Source organism: Nerophis ophidion, linkage group LG22, assembly GCF_033978795.1.
Source record: "Nerophis ophidion isolate RoL-2023_Sa linkage group LG22, RoL_Noph_v1.0, whole genome shotgun sequence".
Taxonomy (NCBI): Eukaryota; Metazoa; Chordata; class Actinopteri; order Syngnathiformes; family Syngnathidae; genus Nerophis; species Nerophis ophidion.
The window spans coordinates 5,264,607-5,290,809 of NC_084632.1; the positions used below are offsets into that span (position 1 = coordinate 5,264,607).

Genomic DNA, 26,203 nt, shown 5'->3' on the forward strand with positions numbered 1-26,203 from the left:
GAGGGCAAAAATGAAATTCTTTCATTTTGGAATCAGACTAACATAACAAAATGTGGAAAAAGTTGTGAATGCTTTCTGGATGTACCGTACATGTAATTTTAGTTTCTTTATTTCTAATACATTTGCAAAAATTTGTACAAAAAATATTTTCTACTTGTCATTATGGGGTATTTAGTGTAGAATTTTCTGGGCAAAAATGTATTTATTTCATTTTGGGATAAGACTAACATGACAAGATGCGGGAAAAGTTGTGAATGCTTATCGGGTGCACTGAACAGGCTTGTTTTTTTATTTTCAATAAATTTCTAAAATAAAATAAAAGTCTTCACAATGTCATTATGGGGTATTGTGTGTAGAATTTTGGGGCAAAAATTAATTTGTTTAATTTTGGGAGAAGACTAACAAAATAATGTTCAACAAGTTGTGAGTGTGTTTTGGGAGCAAAGAACATGAGATTTTTTAGTTTATATTTTCAATACATTTGCAAAATAAAAAATTATCTCCACAATGTCATTGATTTTAAGGACAAAAATTAATGTATCCTATTTTTTTAACATAACAAAATGTGGGAAAAGTTGTGAAAACTTTCCGGATGCACTGTACAGGTGATTTGTTTAGTTTTTTTATTTCTATTAAATTTGCACAATTTAGTAGAAAAAAACTTTTCACAAATTTTGAGGGCAAAAATGTATTTATTTCATTTTGGAATAAGACTAACATAACAAAATGTGGAAAAAGTTGTGAGTGCTTTTTGGGTGCACTGTACAGGCTTGGTCTTTATTTTCAATGCATTTGTAAAATAAACTAATCTTCACAATGTCATTACGGGGTATTGTATGTAGAATTTTGAGCACAAAAAATTATTTCTTTAATTTTGGGATAAGACTAACATAACAAAATGTGGAAGAAGTTGTGAGTGGTTTCCGGGTGCACTGTACATGCTTGTTTTTTATTTTCAATAATTTTGTAAAATAAAATAAAATACAAATCTTCACAATATCATTGTTGTGTGTAAAATTTTGAGGGCAAAAATTTGTTTCCTTAAATTGGGGATAAGACTAACATAACAAAATGTGGAAAAAGTTGTGAATACTTTCCAGGTGCACTCTACATGCTTGTTCTTTATTTTCAATACATTTGTAAAATAAAAGAAAAAATCCTCATAATGTCAGTATGGGGTATTGTGTGTAGAATTTTGAGGGCAAAAATGAATTGATTTCATTTTGTGATAAGACTAACAACAAAATGTAGAACAAGTTGTGAGTGTTTTTTGGGTGCAATGTACATGTGATTTATTAGTTTTTTATTTTCAATAAATTTGCAAAATAAAAAATAATCTTCACAATTTCATTATGGGATATTGTATGTAGAATTTTGAGCACAAAAAATAATTTCTTTAATTTTGGGATAAGACTAACATAACAAAATGTGGAAGAAGTTGTGAGTGCTTTCCGGGTGCATTGTGCAGGTTTGTTTTTTATTTTCAATAATTTTGTAAAATAAAATAAAATACAAATCTTCACAATATCATTTTTGTGTGTAAAAATTTTGAGGGCAAAAATTAATTTCCTTTAATTGGGGTTAAGACAAACATAACAAAATGTGTGAAAAGTTGTGAATACTCTCCAGGTGCACTGTACATGCTTGTTTTTTTATTTTCAATACATTTGGAAAATAAAATAAAAAAATCCTCATAATGTCAGTATGGGGTATTGTGTGTAGAATTTTGAGGGCAAAAATGAATTGATTTCATTTTGTGATAAGACTAACAAAAAAATGTAGAACAAGTGCGTGTTTTTTGGGTGCAATGTACATGCAATTTATTTGTTTTTTAGTTTCAATAAATTTGCAAAATAAAAAATAATCTTCACAATGTCATTATGGGATATTGTATGTAAAATTTTGAGCACAAATATTAATTTCTTTAATTTTGGGATAACACTAACATAACAAAATGTGGAAGAAGTTGTGAGTGCTGTCCAGGTGCACTGTACAGGCTTGTTTTTTATTTGCAATACATTTGTAAAATAAAAGAAAAAATCCTCACAATGTCAGTATGGGGTATTGTGTGTAGAATTTTGAGGGCAAAAATGAATTGATTTCATTTACAACCAAATGTAGAACAAGTTGTGAGTAATTTTTGGGTGCAATGTACATGCTATTTATTTGGTTTTTATTTTCAATAAATTTGCGAAATAAAAAATAATCTTCACAATGTCATTATGGGGTATTGTATGTAAAATTTTGAGCACAAAAAATAATTTCTTTAATTTTGGGATAAGACTAACATAACAAAATGTGGAAGAAGTAGTGAGTGCTGTCCAGGTGCACTGTACAGGCTTGTTTTTTATTTTCAATACATTTGTAAAATAAAAGAAAAAATCCTCACAATGTCAGTATGGGGTATTGTGTGTAGAATTTTGAGGGCAAAAATGAATTGATTTCATTTTGTGATAAGACTAACAAAAAAAATGTAGAACAAGTTGTGTGTTTTTTGGGTGCAATGTACATGCAATTTATTTGTTTTTTATTTTCAATACATTTGCAGAATAAAAAATAATCTTCACAATGTCATTCATTTTGAGGAAAAAAAATAATGTATCTTATGTTTGTCACATAACAAAATGTGGCAAGTGTGAAGCGCTGTGAATACTTTTGGGATGCGGTGTAAATCGTTAAGAAGGCCAAATGGATACGTCGTTTTTTCCCCACCATGAGCGTACGTACACGTCTTATTGGAACTGTATTCACAGTTGACCCCTTCTTCTGGGTCGAGACGTTTCTAATTTGCATAGAAATAATGTCAACATAGGCTCAACGACATCATTGACACGCAATTAGCAGAATTATCAGGGGCGGGGGGTAGTAATTACGTTCCCACGACGGTGCCAAGCAACACTGACGGCTGCTTAATTATCATAGTAATGAAGTCTTTAGTAGCTTGACACGGAAGGCGAGGGAGTCGGGATTCTACCTTCAAATAAAAAGTGACAGTGCTATTGTGGGATGTTAAACAAAGGCAGGTTTATTGAAACGTGGTCATGTGACCTGACGCAGATGGACTAAACAACATTATTAGGCAACAAAACCCCCCAAAAAAACCCTCTCTCAGGAGCGCGGTGGATTATAATCTTCCCGCTCTTGGAGGAGCCGCTTTCCTTCCAATTCATTTCAATTACTTGCGCCGTGCCCATCTTCTTCCCCCGCGTCGCCATTAGCAATTCGCACTTGACGCGGCCTCATCTAACGGCCCAACATTGGCCGGAGACCGGGAGAAGAGCGGTAATGGAATGAAATGTCACTCAGTCGTCGCCTTTTGTCACCACCGTGGTGAGCGGGCTGGGCGGTCTGCTAGTTGCCATTAGCGGCGGAGAAGTCGTGTGTGTGTGTGTGTGTGTGTGTGTGTGTGTGTGTGAGACGCCTGTGCCGTGTCGCTCCTGTTCAGGCCTCACATTTCCTTGGCCCTCCCACACCTTGCATCAGTCCTCATCAGGGCTTCTTCACCTTCTTCACCGAGGAAGAGCTGGATGCTGATTCTCTGCGTTTGCGCTGGAAGGTGATAAATGACACAATCTGGTCAAGGTTGGACTGGGAGTAAGTCCACTTCACTCGCAGTGCACAAAGCAACACGGGCCAGTCCTAGTTCCCAACCTCAGGCTTCTGACCAGCTGAAAACACAGGTGGTCAAAAACAAGGCCCGCGGACTAGATTCTATTTTTTGGACAATCATTTTTTATTCACTTAATAAATTAAAATTAGTCAAATGAATGATTTATATAAAAAAATGTATTTCAATTTTTTTTCGGACAATAATTTTTTATTCAATTAAGAAATTAAAATCAATCAAACTAATGTTTTATAATATTTTTCTATTTTTTTTGGGACAATCTTTTTTTATTCAGTTAATGAATTAAAATTAATCAACTCATGATTCATTATTTTTAATTTTTTTGGACAATCATTTACTATTCAATTAATTTATTAAAATTATTCAAATAAATTATTTCAATTTTTTGGGACAATCATTTTTTTATTCTATTAATGAATTGAAATTATTCAAATAAATTATTAATCTTTTTTTTTCTTTTTTTGGACAGCCATTTTTTATTCAATCGATAAATTAAAATTAATCATAAAACAATTATTAATTATTTCTCTCTTTTTTTGTAGTCATTTTGTATTCCAATTAATGAATTAAAATTAATCAAATGATTTTTTTTTTTCTTGGACAATCATTTTTTATTCAATTAATAAATTAAAATGTATCAAATAAATGATTTATAATTTTTTTTCTATTTTTTTGAACAATCACTTTTTATTCAATTAATGAATTAAAATGTATCAAATAAATGATTCATCATTTGTTTTCTTTTTTGCGGGGCAATCATTTTTTATTCAATTAATATAATAAATGATTTATAATTTGTTTATACTTTTTTTGTACAATTATTTTTTATTCAGTTAATGAATTAAAATTAATCAAATAAATGATTCATTTTTTTGGGGGGGACATTAATTTTTTATTCAATTAATAAATTAAAATTAATCAAATAAATGATCTATAATTGTTTTGTCTTTTTTTGGGACAGTCATTTTTCATTCAATTAATTCATTAACATTATTCAAATTAATTATTTATCTTTTTAATTTTTTTATTTCAATTTTTTTGGACAACCATTTTTTATTCAATTAATGAATTAAAATTAATCAAATAAATGATTCAGCTTTTTTTTCTTTTTTTGGACAATCATTTTTTATTCAATTAATAAATAAAAATTAATCAAATGATTTTTTTCTTTTTTTTGGACCTTCATTTTTTATTCAATTAATAAATTATAATTAACCAAATAAATGATTTCTTTTTTTTTCTGGACAATAATTTTTTATTCAGTTAATGATTCCTATTTTTTTGGACCTTCATTTTTTATTCAGTTAAAAAATTAAAATCAATTAAATAAATGATTTATTATTTTTTTATTTTTTTTGGACAATCATTTTTTATTAAATTAATAACTTAAAATAAAAATTTGAAAAATATTAAATAAAAATAAATAAATGAATATTTTTGGGGATAAATTATTTTAATATATTTAATATACATGTTTTTTTAAATAATTGTTGAAAGGGAACATACAATTCCTGAGCCGGATAAATATTTTGAAATTGGAACCGTGAGAATTTGATGAAAACAGATTTTTGGGGGAAAATGCTATAAAATTTTGAATGTTCTGAATGCTTGGTGTTGGAATTTTTCAAATCATTCGAGAAATATTGAAGTAGTAACATTTTTAATTGAGAAATGGCACTAGGGAATTCCTGGAATTTCAAGAAATCAGGGAATTTTTCTAATTCAAAAAACAACTTGTTTTTTTGTCGTGATTAAGAGGAATGATTTGACGGTGGAACGGTTGAAATGGAATGGTTTGAATCGGAAGAAAAATGTGGGAATTTGTATAAGTTTGAAAAATGGATCATTCATTTTGAAAGGGAGAAAATATCTCTAAAAACTGGGAATTCTTGGAAATCCGGGAATTTTTTTATATAATTGTTGAAAGGGAGCATGCAATGGAATTGGAACTGTGAGAATTGGGTGAAAATTATATGACTAGTGGAACCTTGGAAAATGTCCCATTCTTTTCAATGGGAATTTCATGGGAATTGGAGAATTTGGGGAGGAGATAGATTTTTTTGGGGAAAATGTTAAATAATATTGAATTGTCTAAATGGTTGGTGTTGTGGTAGTAACATTTTTATTTGAGAAATGGCATTACGGAATTCCTGGAATTTCAAGAAAACAGGGAATTTTTCTAGTTCAAAAAAGAACTTGTTTTTTTTTCCTGATTAAGAGGAATGACTTGACAGTGGAACGGTTGAAATGGGTTGAAAAATGTGGAAGAAGTAATAGACAGAAAAAACGGTGAAAAAGGGGGAATTTTGGGAATTCCTGGAATTTTTTTTTAACTTGGAAATATTATAGTTTGAATGTGGAGGATGTGTGGAATATGTTGAAGGTGGAATGGTTTGAATCGGATGAAAAATGTGGGAATTTGTGGAACTTTGAAAAATGGATCATTCATTTTGAATGGAGACAATGTCCGTAAAAACTGGGAATTCTCGGATATTCGGGATTTTTTTTTACACAATTGTTGAAAGGAAGCATGCCTTGAAATTGGAACCGTGAGAAATGGATGAAAATTATATGAGTAGTGGAACTTTGGAAAATGTCCCATTCTTTTCAATGGGAATTTCATGGAAGTTTGAGAATTTCGGAAAAAGACGGAATTTTGGGGAAAATGCTAAAAAAAATTTGAATGTTCTGAATGGTTGGTGTTGGAATTTTTCAAATCAGTTGAGAAATTTTGAAATAGTAACATTTTTCCTGGAGAAATGGCATTACGGAATTCCTGGAATTTCAAGAAAACCATGAATTTTTGTAGTACAAAAAACAACTTGGTTCTTTTCCTGATTAAGAGGAATGACTTGACAGTGGAATGGTTGAAATGGGTTGAAAAATGTGGAAGGAGTAGTCGATAAAAAAAGGGTGAAAAAACGGGAATTATGGGAATTCCTGGAAAAAAAAATTTAACTTGGAAATATTATAGTTTGAATATGCAGGATGAGTGAAATATGTTGAAGGTGGAATGGTTTGAATCGGATGAAAAATGTGGGAATTTGTGGAACTTTGAAAAATGGATCATTAATTTTGAATGGAGAAAATGTCCGTAAAAACTGGGAATTCTCGGATATCCGGGATTTTTTTTTATATAATTGTTGAAAGGAAGCATGCCTTGAAATGGGAACCGTGAGAATTGGATAAAAACTATTCGAGTAGTGGAACTTTGGAAAATGTCCCATTCTTTTCAATGGGAATTTCATGGAAATTGGAGAATTTCAGAAAAAGACAGAATTTTTTGGAAAATGCTAAAAAAATTGTACGAATGTTCTGAATGGTTGGTGTTGGAATTTTTCAAATCAGTTGAGAAATGTTGAAATAGTAAAATTTTTCCTGGAGAAATGGCATTACGGAATTCCTGGAATTCCAAGAAAACCATGAATTTTTGTAGTTCAAAAAACAACTTGTTTTTTTTCCTGATTAAGAGGAATGACTTGACAGTGGAACGGTTGAAATGGGTTGAAAAATGTGGAAGAAGTAATAGACAGAAAAAACGGTGAAAAAGGGGGAATTTTGGGAATTCCTGGATTTTTTTTTTAACTTGGAAATATTATAGTTTGAATGTGGAGGATGTGTGGCATATGTTGAAGGTGGAATGGTTTGAATCGGATGAAAAATGTGGGAATTTGTGGAACTTTGAAAAATGGATCATTCATTTTGAATGGAGACAATGTCCGTAAAAACTGGGAATTCTCGGATATTCGGGATTTTTTTTACATAATTGTTGAAAGGAAGCATGCCTTGAAATTGGAACCGTGAGAAATGGATGAAAATTATATGAGTAGTGGAACTTTGGAAAATGTCCCATTCTTTTCAATGGGAATTTCATGGAAGTTTGAGAATTTCGGAAAAAGACGGAATTTTTCCGAAAATGTTAAAAAAAAAAATTGAATGTTCTTGGTGTTGGAATTTTTCAAATCAGTTGAGAAATGTTGAAATAGTAACATTTTTCCTGGAGAAATGGCATTACGGAATTCCTGGAATTTCAAGAAAACGGTGAATTTTTGTAGTTCAAAAAACAACTTGTTTTTTTTTTCCTGATTAAGAGGAATGACTTGACAGTGGAACGGTTAAAATGGGTTGAAAAATGTGGAAGGAGTAGTCGATAAAAAAAAGGGTGAAAAAACAGGAATTATGGGAATTCCTGGAAAAAAAAATTTTAACTTGGAAATATTATAGTTTGAATTTGGAGGATGAGTGGAATATGTTGAAGGTGGAATGGTTTGAATTGGATGAAAAAAGCGGGAATTTGTGGAAGTTTGACAAATGCAACCTGGGCACTGAAACATGGCGCCCTTGGATTTGAGGTGAAATGGAGCCAAAGAGGTACCGGATCCGGTTCCCATCCCTGGTGACAGAACCAGTGACTCACCGAGTTGGGGGTCAGGGGTGCTCCCACCACGTCGATGATCTGCTCCTTTGCCTCCACCTTGATGTCATCCGTGTTGGGCCACGCCTCCCCCAGCGGAGTGGACGCCGTCATGCTGTTGGCGCCGCCGTCGCCGGCCTGCGGCAGAGCCGTGATCATCCCGCCGCCGCCGCCGCCGCACGCTCCTCCGCCGCCGGCCTTCAGCAGGGCTTCGTAGCGGTGACGCAGCATCTGCTGCTCGTACTCGCAGTTGCTGTGGGCCTGCTTCAGCTCGTAGAGCAGCACCAGGTCGCTGCGCAGCTCATTAAACATCTGCACGATCTCTTCTGTGGGCATCGGGTTGAGATCTGGGGCAAAAAAAGGACAGTCATTTCAACACTAACTAAAATGTGGGGAAAATTGTGGCGCTCAAAGAAAACGTAGTATACTTTTTTCTACGCTTTGAACTAGAGTTGTCCCGATAACAATATTTTGGTACCGGTACCGAAATGTATTTCGATAGTTTGCGGCACTTTTCTAAATAAAGGGGACCACAAAAAAATGTCATTATTGTCTTTATTTCAACAAAATAATCTTAGAGTACATGAAACATAAGTTTATTTTTGGCATTTAGTCCTTAAATAAAGTAGATAACATACAAGACAACTTATCTTTTAGTAGTATGTAAACAAACAAAGACTCCTAATTAGTCTGCTGACATATGCAGTAACATATTGTGTCATTTATACACCTATTATTTTGTACACATTATGAGGGACAAACTGTAAAATTTATTATTAATCCACTTGTTCATTTACTGTTAATATCTGCTTATTTTCTGTTCCAACATGTTCTATCTATACTTCTGTTAAAATGTAATAATCACTTACTCTTCTCTTCTTTGATACTTTACATTAATTTTGGATGATACCACACATTTAGGTACCAATCCGATACCAAGTAGTTACAGGATCATACATTGGTCATATTCAAAGCCCTCCTGTGTCCAGGGACGTATTTCCTGAGTTTATAAACATAATATGAATTTTTTGAAAAAGGAAAAAAGATTTTGTGATGCTAAAAAATATCGATGTAATCATCGTAATATTGACTACATACGCTATTGTACTTAGTATCATTACAGTGGATGCCAGGTATAGAGTCACCCATGGCGTTTGTTTACATTATGACGCCGGTGAGCTATTGTATCCTCCAAAGCATGTGTAGCTATTCCTCGTCCTCCAGTGATAATATTAGTTGTTTGTCGCCATGGCGGCAAGGATTAGTGTTTTAGAAGTAGCTAAAACACTGCCGATTGTGGATGGATGTTAGCTGTTAGCTAGCTAGCCGTGTCTTAAAGCACCTCTTCCTGAGGGTGTTCCAGTGTTATAACGTCACCTTCTCTTAATTTCTCAGGTCAAAACGCGTCCAGCCTCCCGTTTGTGTCTGCTTGTAAGTACTCTGTGTGTGTGTGTGTGTTGTGAAACATGCTCCTCTGCTCGTAAAACCAGCAATGTCAGGACGTGACGATGAAACCGGTACTTTTCAAACAGAGTATAGTACCATTTTTGATTCATTATTCATTATTACAGCCATACTATACTAGTACCGGTATACCGTACGACCCTACTTTGAACCCTGCGGCTTATAAAACAATGCGTCTAATTTCATGGATTATTTTCACTGTTGGCCATAATGCAAATAGTGTTCATTAAACACAAGCAAAGACACTGAAATTGTGTGTTAGTGCGTGTGGTACGGCGCCATCTTTTGGACGAGTTCGCTCACTGCAGGTGCGGCTGTGTGCATGATTACCCTGCATGCGTTTCCTCTTGTTAAAAGCTTGTGAACCGGAAGTAGAAGTGCCGTTGTGTCTTCTAAACATCCATCGCGTTTCTTCTTGTATGGATTCTTCATTCATCACTGAAAGCAGCGTTTTTAAGTTTTCCAATATAACTAAAACAATTCTTACATACTAAACCGGGAGTGTTTTCATGCATATGTGTACGTGCTATCGTAATGTAATCAAAGTAACGTCTTTTGCATTAGCCAATATGCTAACACGTTTACGAGTGTCTGTGTTAGTATTATTAACTTACAATGGCATTCTGTTTGTATTGTTCCAGTTTCACAAATTCCCCAGTAAATTCGCTAAAACGTCACCGTGGAGTTATTGTGTCTTTTTAGCTGATTGGAGAGCTAGCTGCCGCAGCTAGTGTTTCCATGGCAATGACTTATGTTTTGTTTGATCAGCCGTTTTACTGCAGTTCCTGGGGCAGGCAGGGTGCGATGCCAGGGAGAAGGAACATGTTTCATCAGTATCATACACTATTGTTTATTGGATGGATCCCCATTAGCTGACGCCAAGGCGACTGCTAGTCTTCCTGGGGTCCATATAGGAGCATTCAAAATAAAAATACAAAGAATGCATACATTACCAAACATTATACAAAGGAAAAATACAACATGAGATAAAAAAGCTAGTTAAACCCAGTATTACAAATTCCCGTCATGTGAACACTATCGTGCTTCAAACCCCGCTTCCAAAAGCTGTGCACTACAAAACCTGCTCATTGTAGCCATGACTCTTGACTTTGTCATTTTGATTAAAAAAAAAAAAAAAAAAAAACAGAACAAATTGTTTTATTCATTTTTGTTTTGTAGTACATATTGTGCTACTGAATTGTTGATGCTGATCAAATTTGAATTATTTATTTATTGAGTTTATTTAACTTTATTTTTCAATTTAAAATGGTTCAAGTCGGTCAAAAAATTGTTTTAGTTTTGATAAGAATTAAAAACATTTTTTGTTTCAATTTTAATTTAATTTAATTAATTAGGTTATTTTTGTTGCACGTTGATCTTTATTTCTTTTTTGTGTCTTTTATGTAATTTAAGTAAAGATCATATTTTAGGCTCAAAATTGCACCACACATTTTCAATGGGAGACAGGTCTGGACTACAGGCAGGCCAGTCTAGTACCTGCACTCTTTTACTATGAAGCCACGCTGTTGTAACACGTGCAAAATGTGGCTTGGCATTGTTTCCAAAAACAATTTGAAATGTGGACTCGTCAGACCACAGAACACTTTTCCACTTTGCATCAGTCCATCTTAGATGAGTTCGGCCCCAGTGAAGCCGCCAGCGGTCCTGGGTGTTGTTGATAAATGGCGTTGGCTTTGCATAGTAGAGTTTAACTTGCACTTACAGATGTAGCGACCAACTGTAGTTACTGACAGTGGTTTTCTGAAGTGTTCCTGAGCCCATGTGGTGATATCCTTTACACACCGATGTCGCTTTATGTTGCAGGAATCGAACGTCCGTAATATCATGGCTTACGTGCAGTGATTTCTCCATATTCTCTGAAACTTTTGATGATATTACGGACCGTCGATGGTGGAATCCCTAAATACCTTGCAGTAGATGGTTGAGAAATGTTGTTCTTAAACAATTTGCTCACGCATTTGTTCACAAAATGGTGACCCTTGCCCCATCCTTATTTGTGAATGACTGAGCATTTCATGGAAGCTGCTTTTATACCCAATCATGGCACCCACCTGTTCCCAATTAGCCTGTTCGGCTTTGGGAGCTTTCGAATAAGCGTTTGATGAGCGTTCCCAAATTTTTTCAGTCTTTTGTGCCACTTGTGCCAGCTTTTTTGAAACATGTTGCAGGCATCGAATTCCAAATGAGCTAATATTTGCAAAAAATAACAAAATTTTCCAGTGTGAACATTAAATATCTTGTCTTTGCAGTCTATTCAATTAAATATGGCTTGGCATTGTTTCCAAAAACAATTTGAAATGTGGACTCGTCAGACCACAGAACACTTTTCCACTTTGCATCAGTCCATCTTAGATGAGCTCGGCCCCAGTGAAGCCGCCAGCGGTCCTGGGTGTTGTTGATAAATGGCGTTGGCTTTGCATAGTAGAGTTTAACTTGCACTTACAGATGTAGCGACCAACTGTAGTTACTGACAGTGGTTTTCTGAAGTGTTCCTGAGCCCATGTGGTGATATCCTTTACACACCGATGTCACTTTATGTTGCAGAAATCGAACGTCCGTAATATCATGGCTTATGTGCAGTGATTTCTCCATATTCTCTGAACATTTTGATGATATTACGGACCGTCGATGGTGAAATCCCTAAATACCTTGCTGTAGCTGGTTGAAAAAATGTTGTTCTTAAACAATTTGCTCAGGCATTTGTTCACAAAATGGTGACCCTTGCCCCATCCTTATTTGTGAATGACTGAGCATTTCATGGAAGCTGCTTTTATACCCAATCATGGCACCCGCCTGTTCCCAATTAGCCTGTTCACCTGTGGGAGCTTTCGAATAAGCGTTTGATGAGCGTTCCTAAATTTTTTCAGTCTTTTGTGCCACTTGTGACAGCTTTTTTGAAACATGTTGCAGGCATCGAATTCCAAATGAGCTAATATTTGCAAAAAATAACATTTTCCAGTGTGAACATTAAATATCTTGTCTTTGCAGTCTATTCAATTAAATATGGCTTGGCATTGTTTCCAAAAAAAATTTGAAATGTGGACTCGTCAGACCACAAAACACTTTTCCACTTTGCATCAGTCCATCTTAGATGAGCTCGGCCCCAGTGAAGCCGCCAGCGGTCCTGGGTGTTGTTGATAAATGGCGTTGGCTTTGCATAGTAGAGTTTAACTTGCACTTACAGATGTAGCGACCAACTGTAGTTACTGACAGTGGTTTTCTGAAGTGTTCCTGAGCCCATGTGGTGATATCCTTTACACACCGATGTCACTTTATGTTGCAGGAATCGAACGTCCGTAATATCATGGCTTATGTGCAGTGATTTCTCCATATTCTCTGAACCTTTTGATGATATTACGGACCGTCGATGGTGAAATCCCTAAATTCCTTGCAGTAGCTGGTTGAGAAATGTTGTTCTTAAACAATTTGCTCAGGCATTTGTTCACAAAATGGTGACCCTTGCCCCGTCCTTATTTGTGAACGACTGAGCATTTCATGGAAGCTGCTTTTATACCCAATCATGGCCCCCGCCTGTTCCCAATTAGCCTGTTCACCTGTGGGAGCTTTCGAATAAGCGTTTGATGAGCGTTCCTAAATTTTTTCAGTCTTTTGTCACTTGTGCCAGCTTTTTTGAAACATGTTGCAGGCATCGAATTCCAAATGAGCTAATATTTGCAAAAAATAACAAAATTTTTCAGTGTGAACATTAAATATCTTGTCTTTGCAGTCTATTCAATTAAATATGGCTTGGCATTGTTTCCAAAAACAATTTGAAATGTGGACTCGTCAGACCACAGAACATTTTTCCACTTTGCATCAGTCCATCTTAGATGAGCTCAGGCCCAGTGAAGCCGCCAGCGGTCCTGGGTGTTGTTGATAAATGGCGTTGGCTTTGCAAAGTAGAGTTTAACTTGCACTTACAGATGTAGCGACCAACTGTAGTTACTGACAGTGGTATTCTGAAGTGTTCCTGAGCCCATGTGGTGATATCCTTTACACACCGATGTCGCTTTATGTTGCAGGAATCGAACGTCCGTAATATCATGGCTTATGTGCAGTGATTTCTCCATATTCTCTGAAACTTTTGATGATATTACGGACCGTCGATGGTGAAATCCCTAAATTCCTTGCAGTAGCTGGTTGAGAAATGTTGTTCTTAAACAATTTGCTCAGGCATTTGTTCACAAAATGGTGACCCTTGCCCCGTCCTTATTTGTGAACAACTGAGCATTTCATGGAAGCTGCTTTTATACCCAATCATGGCCCCCACCTGTTCCCAATTAGCCTGTTCACCTGTGGGAGCTTTCGAATAAGCGTTTGATGAGCGTTCCTAAATTTCCTCAGTCTTTTGTGCCACCTTTTTTGAAACATGTTGCAGGCATCGAATTCCAAATGAGCTAATATTTGCAAAAAACAACATTTTTCAGTGTGAACATTAAATATCTTGTCTTTGCAGTCTATTCAATTAAATATAGGTTGAAAAGGATTTGCAAATCATTGTATTCTCTTTTTATTTACCATTTACACAACGTGACAACTTCACTGGCTTGGGGTTTTGTACTTAAGTGCTCAATAACAGTAAAAAGGTAAATAATTAAGAGTGCTGTAGTACATTTAAATACAGTATGACATGTGTCACTCACCCACTCCTTGCTCGGCGAGGATCTGCTCAATTGCTTTGATCTTCTTCTGGCCCACCGAGCTCGGCAGTTTCATCTGCAACGCCAGGAGAAGACAGAGTGAGCGTGACAGGGACGTAGTTCCAGGGTAAACAAGCACTGTTAACTGGCATGGAATGCACTTCAGCGGGCCAGATCCAGACGTGGTTCTTCACGGGGCTCTGTCTGACTGATTAGCTGCAGGGGGAAGTCCGCTCCTTAGTCGGCCCTAATGCATTTCCCATAGAGAGCGGGGGCTGCTCATCAGTCTTGGAGATGAATAAGGGACCCCCATTGCTGGCTCTGACTAATACGAGCACGTCGGCGGCAGAATTAATCATGGCCGTGTTAATGAGGCGGAGCAAGTGGAAGTCAAACGTTCTGGCTGCGTTGTCACGTCATGATGAAACTCTCGAGATGTTCAGTGGGATGACAAAATCAAATATGGAAAAGTCTGCATCACTCCTGCTTTTTAAACGACAACACTTACATGCAGAAATACATTTTTGTCGTATGTACGTATTTCTTACGGCTCGACCGATGCCGATACAATTATTAGTACCACATTTTCCGCACTATAAGGCGCATTTAAAAACCTCAAATTTTCTCAAAAGCTGACAGTGCGCCTTATAATCCGGTGCGCCTTATATATGTACCAATATTGAGCCACAAAATGTGGTAGAAAAATGGATGGATGGATGGATGGATGGAGGTCTCGCAACCACGGTAAGCAGCCGCCAACTTCATTGTTAAACACATATACCTGTTTTCTCCTATTTTAAAACATTCAATTAAGTGTTTTTTCATCATTTATTTTCTGGAAAAAACCTTCCGTAAAAGGAAAAAAAATGTACGACGGAATGAAAGACAGAAATACCCTTTTTTTAAAAATATATTTATAGATGTATTTATTAAAGGTAAATTAAGCAAATTGGCTATTTCTGGCAATTTATTCAAGTTTGTATCAAACTGGTAGCCCTTCGCATTATTCAGTACCCAAGAAGTAGCTCTTGCCTTCAAAAAGGTTGGTGACCCCTGCCGTAGAAGAAGAAGTGCACTTCTTCTTCTACGGGGGAAAATGAAGTTGGCGGTTGCTTACTGTGGTTGCGAGACCTCCATCCATCCATCCATCCATTTTCTACCACTTTTTGTGGCTCAATATTGGTACATATATAAGGCGAACCGCACTATAAGGCGCACCTAAAAACCTCAAATTTTCTCAAAAGCTGACAGTGCGCCTTATAATCCGGTGCGCCTTATATATGTACCAATATTGAGCCACAAAAAGTGGTAGAAAAATGGATGGATGGATGGATGGAGGTCTCGCAAGCACGGTAAGCAGCCGCCAACTTCATTGTTAAACACATATACCTTTTTACCTTTTAAATTCCTTCCTCTTCTTTCCTGACTAGTTCAATCAATGTTCAAGTAAATTTATTTTTTTTATTGTAAAGAATAATAAATATATTTTAATTTGATTCTTCATTTTAGCTTCTGTTTTTTCGACAAAGAATATTTGTGAAATATTTCTTCAAACTTATTATGATTAGAATTAAAAAAAAATATTCCGGCAAATCTAGAAAATCTTTGGAATCAAATTTAAATATTATTTCAAAGTCTTTTGAATTGCTTTTAAAAAAATTTTTGTTCTGGAAAATCTAGAAGAAATAATGATTTGTCTTTGTTAGAAATATAGCTTGGTTCAATTTGTTATATATTCTAACAAAGTGCAGATTGGATTTTAACCTATTTAAAACATGTCATCAAAATTGTAAAATTAATCTTAATCAGTAAAAATGACTAATGATGTCCCATAAATAATTTTTTTAATTTTTTCAAAAAGATTTAAATTAGCTAGTTTTTCTCTTCTTTTTTCAGTAGAATTTTGAATTTTAAAGAGTCGAAATTAAAGATAAACTATGTTTGAAAATTAAATTTTCATTTTTTTCCTGTTTTCTCCTCTTTTAAAACATTTAATTAAGTGTTTTTTCATCATTTACTCTCTGGAAAAAACCTTCCGTAAAAGGAAAAAAAATGTACGACGGAATGAAAGACAGAAATACCCTTTTTTTAAAAAAAATATATTTATAGATTTATTTATTAAAGGTAAATTAAGCAAATTGGCTATTTCTGGCAATTTATTCAAGTTTGTATCAAACTGGTAGCCCTTCGCATTATTCAGTACCCAAGAAGTAGCTCTTGGTTTCAAAAAGGTTGGTGAACCCTGCCGTAGAAGAAGAAGTGCACTTCTTCTTCTACGGGGGAAAATGAAGTTGGCGGTTGCTTACCGTGGTTGCGAGACCTCCATCCATCCATCCATCCATTTTCTACCACTTTTTGTGGCTCAATATTGGTACATATATAAGGCGCACCGCACTATAAGGCGCACCTAAAAACCTCAAATTTTCTCAAAAGCTGACATTGCGATAAGTTGCATGTTTCAGATCAGAAACAAGGGCAGTGATACTATTTGAGAGGAAATAATAAACACGTGGAGCAGCAGTACTCACCCTCTGGCTACGCAGTGTAACTCCAGAAGATTTAAAATCTGGAAATTTGATGCCCGTGGTCTCTGGCAGGGCCTGAAAAGGTAGACAAACTTCAAACCAAATAATACCACAAGTTCTCTTCGATGTTCTCCAGGCCAAGGACCCCCAGACTGACCCGCTCTTTACTTATAAAAATGTGTCTAAAACAGGGGTAGGGAACCTATGGCTCTAGAGCCAGATGTGGCTCTTTTGATGACTGCATCCGGCTCTCGGATAAATCTGAGCTGACATTGCTTAACACGATAAGTAATGAATAATTCCACTTGTAATCACAGTGTTAAAAACAACGTTCAAAATATAAAACATTCTCATGCATTTTATGTTCAAGAAGTTGCGTTAATAGTAAGAACTAATTTATTTATTATTGGTTAGTGTGGGGCTTGCCCTCCTGGGGGTTCTTCAGACCACCAAGAGCCTGTTTTAGGGTTCCAATATTGTTTTATTTTATTTTTCTCTCAGTTGCTTTACAGCAATTGTCTTTTTCTCTTTCGTCCTCACTCGCGCACTGGCTCCAGCCCCAACCCTGTCTCTCCTCCTGGCTGCTGCTTATAACAGAGCGACAGGTGATTAGATAAAAAGGCCCAGGTGGGCCTTCTACGCACCTGTCGTTGATTTCGAGGCCGGTCCTGTCAACATCCCGCTTTGCTGCAGGCCCGCAGGCCACGCCCCCTCCACAGTTAGCTTCAGAATAACAATGTTATTACAAAGAATAAGAGACTTATTATACTCTGGAAATGTTGGTCTTACTTAAAAAATGCACGCGTTTAGTTGTGTTCAGTGTTGAAAAAAATATTATATGGCTCTTAGGGAAATACATTTTAAAATATTTGGCTTCTTGGTTCTCGCAGCCAAAAAGGTTCCCGACCCCTGGTCTAAAAGGTCTTGTTTCCCTGAGAGTTCTCAGGTGGATTGGAGGCTTAGCTTTATTTTTTGAAAAATTGTGGGGGGAATGTAGAAAAAATATATATTTTAAAAGGCACAACCAAACGTTTAAAGACACTTCTACAGTACCTGCGACCCCCTGCTGAAGACCTCTGTTCTTCCCAGTGAGCATTTACAAACCCCAAAAGCGTGTAAATGGTAAATAAAAACAGAATACAATGATTAACAAATCCTTTTCAACTTATTTTCATTTGAATAGACTGCAAATACACGAGACTTAACAATAAAACTGAAATACTTTGCTATTATTTGCAAATATTAGCTCATTTGGAATTTGATGCCTGCAACATGTGTCACAAAAGCTGGCACAAGTGGCAACAAAGACTGAGGAAGTTGAGGAATGCTCATAAAACACTTAATCGGAACATCCCACAGGTGAACAGGCTAATTGGGAACAGGTGGGTGCCATGATTGGGTATAAAAGCAGCTTCCATGAAATGCTCAGTCATTCACAAACAAGGACGGAGCGAGGGTCACCACTTTGTCAACAAATGCCTGAGCAAATTGTTCAAGAACAACATTTCTCAACCAGCTATTGCAAGGATTTTAGGGATTTCACTATCGACCGTCCGTAATATCATCAAAAGGTTCAGAGAATCTGGAGAAATCACTGCACGTAAGCAATGATATTACAGACCGTCGATCCCTCAGGAAGTACTGCATCAAAAAGTGACATCAGTGTGTAAAGGATATCACCACATGTGCTCAGGAACACTTCAGAAAATCACTGTCAGTACCTACAGTTTGTCGCTACATCTGTAAGTGCAAGTTAAAACTATACTATGCAAAACAAAAGCCATTTATCAACAACACCCAGAAACGCAGCTGGCTACTCTGGGCCTGAGCTCATCTAAAATGGACTGATGCACAGTGTAAAAGTGTTCTGTGGTCTGACGAGTCCACATTTCAAATTGCTTTTGGAAACTGTGGATGTGAGGTCCTTCGGACCAAAGAGGAAAAGATAAGCCAGCCTCTGTGATGGTATGGGGGTGTATTAGTGCCCAAGGCATGGGTAACTTACACATCTGTGAAGGCACCATTAATGCTGAAAGGTACATACAGGTTTTGGAGCATTCAAGCCACTTTTTAATGGACGCCCCTGCTTATTTCAGCAAGGCAATGCCAAGCCACGTGCTACAACAGCGTGGCTTCATAGTAAAAGAGTGCGGGTACTACACTGGCCTGCATGTAGTCCAGAAATGGAAAATGTGTGGTGCAATATGAAGCCTGGTATATCAGAAGGGAGACTATTGAACAACTTAAGCTGTACATCAAGCAAGAACGGGAAAGAATTCCACTTCAAAAATGTGTCTCCGCACTTCCCAAACCTTCACTGATTGTTGTTAAAAGGAAAGGCCATGTAACGCAGTGGTAAAAATGCCCCTGTGCCAAATTTTTGGCAATGTGTTGCTGCCATTAAATTCGAAGCTCATGATTATTTGCAGTCTATTCAATTGAATAAAAGTTGAAAAGGATTTGCAAATCATTGTATTCTCTTGATTGATTGATTTGATTGATTGAAACTTGTATTAGTAGATTGCACAGTTCAGTACATATTCTGTACAATTGACCACTAAATGGTAACACCCCAATAAGTTTTTCAACTTGTTTAAGTCGGGGTCCACGTTAATCAATTCATGGTCTTTTTATTTACCATTTACACAACATGACAACTTCACTGCTTTTGGGTATTGTATTAAAACCATGGTATGAATATTACTGTACTGGTAATCAAGTTCAACAAAGACTGGTGTGAAATGACACCGCTTACCGGCTTCTCCGTTTCTCTTTTTTGAGGAAGTTTCTTCTTGGAAACTCTCTTTTCCGCCCGTCTCAACTCTGTGGTGGTGTCGGCTGCTTTTATGAGTTTCTGCAGGTCCTGGGCTTTCTTCTCCCGATCCTTCTTTCTTGTTTCAATCTTCCTCAGTTCTTGGATGAGATATTCTTCTTCTGCCACCTACAGGCCAGACAACAGAAGTGCAACCTGGGTGTAACTGCTGAATTATACAGCTGGCTTACATTGCTAACAGCAGGTCAACACCATTTTCTGGTGTTTGGGGTCTTTTTCCAGACTAGTGCCTGGTTTACCAGGAAATCCTTCAATCATCAGAAATGTTCTCAAAAAAGAAGTCTTACTTGCTCTGGTGTACGATTGAAGAGCTTGTCCAGTTGTTCTTTACGCCGCCTTTCATGACCGGCGTCAAAGATGTAGATCTTGGGCTCGGCCCCTGAAGCCGCACGGACCTTGGTCAGCTTCCCACAAATACCATAGTACCGTTCTTTGAGGTCCTCTATGGATCGTTTCTGAAATTTCAAACAGAAGCTGACTGAGTGCAATTATTTGTAACCTTAAACAATATCATTATTATAATTATATGAGGAATTATTACGTAATATCAATGTAAGCTTGCAACGATTCATCGATTAAATTGATTAGTTTGATTAGGAAAAAGCTTCAATTCATATTATGTTGCTTCAAATAAAATTTTAATGAGTGCAACAAATAAATATTTCTAAGTCCGGACCACATAAAAGAAGATAAAACCAGTTAAATATAAGGTAAAATATGGTAGAGGGTAAATAGAAGGTAAAAGAAAGTAAAGGTAAAATGTCAAAAATAGTGAGGTGAATTGAAGTGAATTATATTTATATAGCGCTTTTCTCAAGTGACTCAAAGCGCTTTACATAGTGAAAACCAATATCTAAGTTACATTTAAACCAGTGTGGGTGGCACTGGGAGCAGGTGGGTAAAGTGTCTTGCCCAAGGACACAACGGCAGTGACTAGGATGGTGGAGGCGGGAATCGAACCTGCAACCCTCAAGTTGCTGGCACGGCCACTCTACCAACCGAGCTATGCCGGTTGGTAGAGTAAAACAAAGGTAAAATAAATAAATAAATAAGGTAAATAGAAAGTAAACAAATAAAAAAAAAAAAGATAAATACAACGCAAATAAAGGGTCAAAGGAGGTGATTATAAAGTAAATAAATGGTAAAATAAAGTAAAATAGGTAAAAGAGTAGGTAAATAAAAAGGTTAAAAAAGTCAAACAAAAGATAAAAGGTTAAAAAAGTTAATTAAAAGGTTAAGGACGTAAAATAGGGTAAATGGCAAATAAAAGGGCCCTGCGATGAGATGGCGACTTGTCCAGGGTGTACACCGCCTTCTGCACAAATGTAGCTGAGATATGCTCCTGCACCCCCCGCCACCCCAAAAGGGACAAGCGGTAGAAAATGGATGGATGGGTAAATCAAAGGTAGAATAACGTAAAATAAAAATAAAAGAAAATAAGCCAAATAGGTTTAAATTAGATAATTATAAAGTAAATAAAAGGTAAAATAAGGTAAAATTTATCAAAAACAACGTAGAAGATGCTAAACAGAAGGCAAAAGAAAGTAAACAAAGGTAAAAGGAGGTGATTAGTAAGTAAATCAATTATAATAGAAAGTAAAACAAGTTAAATAGAAGGTAAACAAAAATGCTAAAAGATGGTGATTCGAATGTAAATAGGTAAAAGATGGTAAAACAAGGAAAAGGAGAAAATTGAAATGTAAATAAAAAGGTAAATATGAGGTAAAAAAAAGATAAAAGATAATTAAAAAAAAGATAAATAGAAGCCAAAAGATAAAAGAAGTTAAATCAAAGTTAAAATACGACTAGTAGAAGGTACAAAGAAGGTATTAAAGGTAATGCGAAGTAGAAAAATATTTTGGTTTTTGCAACTATTTTCCCTATAATACCCATTGAGACTATAAAGTGTGATTCTTCGGATTATTTGATCAATCAAACAAAAACATCGAGATATTACTCGATTACTGAAATAATTGATGGCTGCAGCCCGAATAAAAAAGGATAATTGTGCTCCAACACATCCGTTTTTATCAGCCATCCTGAAACACCAAAGCCAGCCGCATCTTTGCTTGACTCTCACCTCCAGGTGCACTTAAATCTACATCAAACGGTTGTAGTTATAAATACGTTATTGCTTATCGGTCATGAGGAGCTGGTTATGACCTGTATCGGCCAAAAATCTGATATCATGCGTAATGTCAGGAGGGTGATTACCCTGTACTGCTGGTGGTCGTATCGGTCATGTACTACAACAAAGCGCAGGTCGAAGCGCTTGCACAGATCAAAGAGGTGGTCCGTCTCCGCTTTCGTCCAGCCGTCGTCATGGAGATGCACCTGGTACTCCTGCTCCGAGTACACGGGCACCTGCACCGTCTGTTCATGGAAAGAAGGAAGGGGGAGAATACGGCTTATGTCATGGAGAGAAACGGCGACATCTTCTGGCTGTGGACAACGAGCCAAGTCCACCTTGTTGAAGCGGGCAAAGGGGTAGTCCTTGCCCTCCTCGGCCGCCCGCCGCCAATGGTGGAATATGGCGCCGTCTCTTCGAGCTGGATTGGTGAAGGGCATCCACTTCCAGGGACGGACTTTTTTACAGCCCAGCTTGGCTTTGACCGTCCTGTAGCCCTGGGTGGTGTCGCTTGGCAGCAGTGGGGGCGCATCTCTACGGGGCGACAGAAGCCGAGGTTCAAAATACTTCATTGGTGAATATACACTCTCAGGAGTACACTGATCAATATACTGTATACTCACAGGAGTACACTCATGAACATACTGTACAATCTCAGGAATACACTGATGAGTATACTGTACACTCTTAGGAGTACACTGTTGAATATACAGTACACTCTCAAAAGTACACTGTTGAATATACTGTACAATATCAGGAGTACACTGATGAATATACTGTACAATCTCAGGAATACACCGATGAATATACTGTATACTCACAGGAGTATACTGATGAATATACTGTACACTCTTAGGAGTACACTGTTGAATATACTGTACACTCAAGAGTACACTGATGAATATACTGTACACTCAAGAGTACACTGATGAATATACTGTACTGTACACTCTCAGGAGTACACCGATGAATATACTGTAAACTCTCAGGAGTACACTGATGAATATACTGTATACTCAAAGGAGTACACTCAATGAATATACTGTACAATCTCAGGGATACACTGATAAATATACTGTACACTCTTAGGAGTACACTGTTGAATATACTGTACACTCTCAAAAGTACACTGTTGAATATACTGTACAATATCAGGAGTACACTGATGAATATACTGTACAATCTCAGGAATACACCGATGAATATACTGTATACTCACAGGAGTACACTGATGAATATACTGTACACTCTCCAGAGTACACTGATGAATATACTGTACTGTACACTCTCAGGAGTACACTGATGAATATACTGTACACTCAAGAGTACACTGATGAATATACTGTACACTCAAGAGTACACTGATGAATATACTGTACTGTACACTCTCAGGAGTACACTGATGAATATACTGTACACTCTTAAGAGTACACAGTTGAATATACTGTACACTCAAGAGTACACTGATGAATATACTGTACACTCAAGAGTACACTGATGAATATACTGTACTGTACACTCTCAAGAGTACACTGATGAATATACTGTACACTCTCAAGAGTACACTGATGAATATACTGTACACTCTCAAGAGTACACTGGTGTATACAGTATATGCATATGAATGTAACTAATGGAAATGTATAATAATCCAGACCGCATAAAGGAAGTTGAATAAAAATTAAAAGATGGTAGATAGAAGGTAATAAAAGAAGGTGGAAAAAAGGTAAATATGCGGTATAATAAGGCAAAGAACAAGGTTGAAGAAGGAATATAAAAAGGTAAAAGAAGTAAATAAAAGGTGAAAAGACGTAAATACACAAAATAAAGTAAAGAAACGCAAAAACAAGGTAAAATGGTTAAAAAAAGGTAACTGGAAAGTAAAGGTAAATGTCAGGTTGTGACGTTGATCTGACCGTTGAATTTTGGTCATTTTACAACCAATATTCTACACCACAAAGACAACGTTGATAAAACATGCTTTTTGACGACATTTAATCAATGTTGGGTTCTGACGTTGGTTTGACCATTGAAATTTGGTCATTTTTCAACGAAAATACGACATTGAAACAACATGCTTTTTGACGTTTATTCAATGTCAGGTTGTGACATTGATCTGACCGTTGAATTTTGGTTATTTCCCAACCAATATTCTACACCACAAAGACAACGTTGATAAAACATGCTTTTTGACGACATTTAATCAATGTTGGTTCCTACGTTGATCAGACCATTGAAATTTGGTCATTTTCCAACAAAAATACGACGTTGAAACAACATGCTTTTTAACAAGGTTTATTCAATGAAGGGTTCTGATGTCGATTTGACCATTGAATTTTGGTAATTGTCCAACCAATATTCAACAACACAACTACAACGTGGACAAAACATGCTTTTTGACGACATTTAATCAATGTTGGGTTCTTACGTCGATATGACTATTGAAATTTAGTCATTTCCCAACCATTATTCGACAACTCAAACATAACGTTGAAACTACATGCTTTTTGACGTTCATTCATGTCAGGTTATGACATTGATTTGACCGTTGGATTTTGGTCATTTTACAACCAATATTCTACACCACAAATACAACGTTGATAAAACCTGCTTTTTGATGACATTTAAACAATGTTGGTTCCTGGCATCGATTAGACCATTGAAATTTGGTCATTTTCCAACAAAAATACGACGTTGAAACAACATGCTTTTTAACAAGGTTTATTCAAGGTTGATGTCAAGGTTGATGTCAATTTGACCATTGAATTTTGGTAATTGTCCAACCACTATTCAACAACAACGTTGAAACAACAGGCTTTTTACTGATATTTAATCAATGATGGGTTCAGACGTCGATTTGACTATTGTAATTTAGTAATTTCCCAACCAATATTCGACAACTCAAACATAACGTTGAAACAACATGCTTTTTGACGTTTATTCAATGTCAGGTTGTGACGTTGATTTGACCGTTGAATTTTGGTCATTTTCCAACCAATATTCTACAACACAAAGATAGCGTTGAAACAACACGCTTTTTGACAACGTTTAATCAATGTTGGGTTCTGACGTTGATTTGACCATTGAAGTTTGGTCACTTTCCAACAAAAATACGACGTTGAAACAACATGCTTTTTGACGTTTATTCAATGTCAGGTTGTGACATTGATTTGACCGTTGAATTTTGGTCATTTTCCAACCAATATTATACAATACAAATACAACGTTGAAACAACACGCTTTTTACTGACGTTTAATCAATGTGGAGTTCTGATGTGGATTTGACCGTTGAAATATGGTTATTTTCCAACAAATAATGTGGATCCAACGTTAGACATAAACGTTGGCTCAATTGACAAATACAACTTTTTTCCAACGTTTTTTCAATATCTGTTTTAAAGGACATGTACGTATACCGTATTTTTCGGACTATGAGTCGCAGTTTTTTTCATAGTTTGGCCGGGGGTGCGAATTATACTCAGGAGCAACTTATGTGTGAAATTATTACCAAATTACCGTAAAATATCAAATATTATTATTTAGCTCATTCACGTAAAAGACTAGACGTATAAGATTTAATGGGATATTGCGATTAGGAGTGACAGATTGTTTGGTAAACGTATAGCATGTTTTAGAGCCGCATGTGGCTCTTTAGCGCCGCCCTAGTGGCTCTCTGAAGCTTTTTCAAAAATGTATCCAAAATGGAAAAAGATGAGGGGGAAAAAAATATACAAAATATATTTTTTGTTTTAGTATAGTTTCTGTCAGAGGACAAACATGACACAAACCTCCCTAATTGTTATAAACCACACGGTTTTTATTAAACCTACCTCGCTGATTCGAGTATTTTGCGAGTGCTATTTTTTCCAACTAATTTTGGCGGTCCTTGAACTCACCGTAGTTTGTTTACATGTATAACTTTCTCCGACTTTCTAAGACGTGTTTTATGCCACTTCTTTTTCTGTCTCATTTTGTCCGCCAAACTTTTAACGTTGTGCATGAATGCACAAAGGTGAGTTTTGTTGATGTTATTGACTTGTGTGGAGTGATAATTAGGCATATTTGGTCACTGCATGACTGCAACCTAATCGATGCTAACATGCTATTTAGGCTAGCTAGATGTACATATTGCATCACTATGCTTCATTAATAGCTATATTTGAGCTCATTTCCTTTAAGTCCTCTTAATTCAATTTATATCTCATGACACTATCTGTATGTAATATGGCTTTTATTTTTTTGCGGCTCCAGACATATTTGTTTTTGTATTTTTGGTCCAATATGGCTCTTTCAACATTTGAGGTTGCCGACCCCATTTATAGTTATTTGAATGACTCTTACCATAATATGTTAGGTTAACATAGCAGGCACCTTCTCAGTTGGTTATTTATGCCTCATATAAAGTACACTTATTCAGCCTGTTGTTCACTATTCTTTATTTATTTTAAATTGCCTTTCAAATGTCTATTCTTGGTGTTGGGTTTTATCAAATAAATTTCCCCCAAAAATGTGACTTATACTCCAATGCGACTTATATATGTGTTTTTTTC

General features: G+C 36.2%; 1 protein-coding gene across 1 annotated transcript in view; it reads right to left on the reverse strand.

Annotated features, from left to right (window-relative positions):
* Positions 1-2,999: 2,999 nt before the first annotated feature.
* dmap1 (DNA methyltransferase 1 associated protein 1) overlaps positions 3,000-26,203 on the reverse strand; it is a 28,436-nt gene continuing 5,232 nt past the window's right edge. Inside the window, exons 3-10 of the mRNA XM_061883093.1 lie at positions 21,992-22,187; positions 21,740-21,898; positions 19,813-19,980; positions 19,448-19,633; positions 16,696-16,767; positions 14,171-14,243; positions 8,046-8,389; positions 3,000-3,549 (exon numbers count right to left, since the gene is read on the reverse strand). Of these exons, the coding sequence (XP_061739077.1) occupies positions 3,490-3,549; positions 8,046-8,389; positions 14,171-14,243; positions 16,696-16,767; positions 19,448-19,633; positions 19,813-19,980; positions 21,740-21,898; positions 21,992-22,187 (1,258 nt within the window). The 3' untranslated portion in view covers positions 3,000-3,489. The remainder of the gene's footprint in view (positions 3,550-8,045; positions 8,390-14,170; positions 14,244-16,695; positions 16,768-19,447; positions 19,634-19,812; positions 19,981-21,739; positions 21,899-21,991; positions 22,188-26,203) is intronic.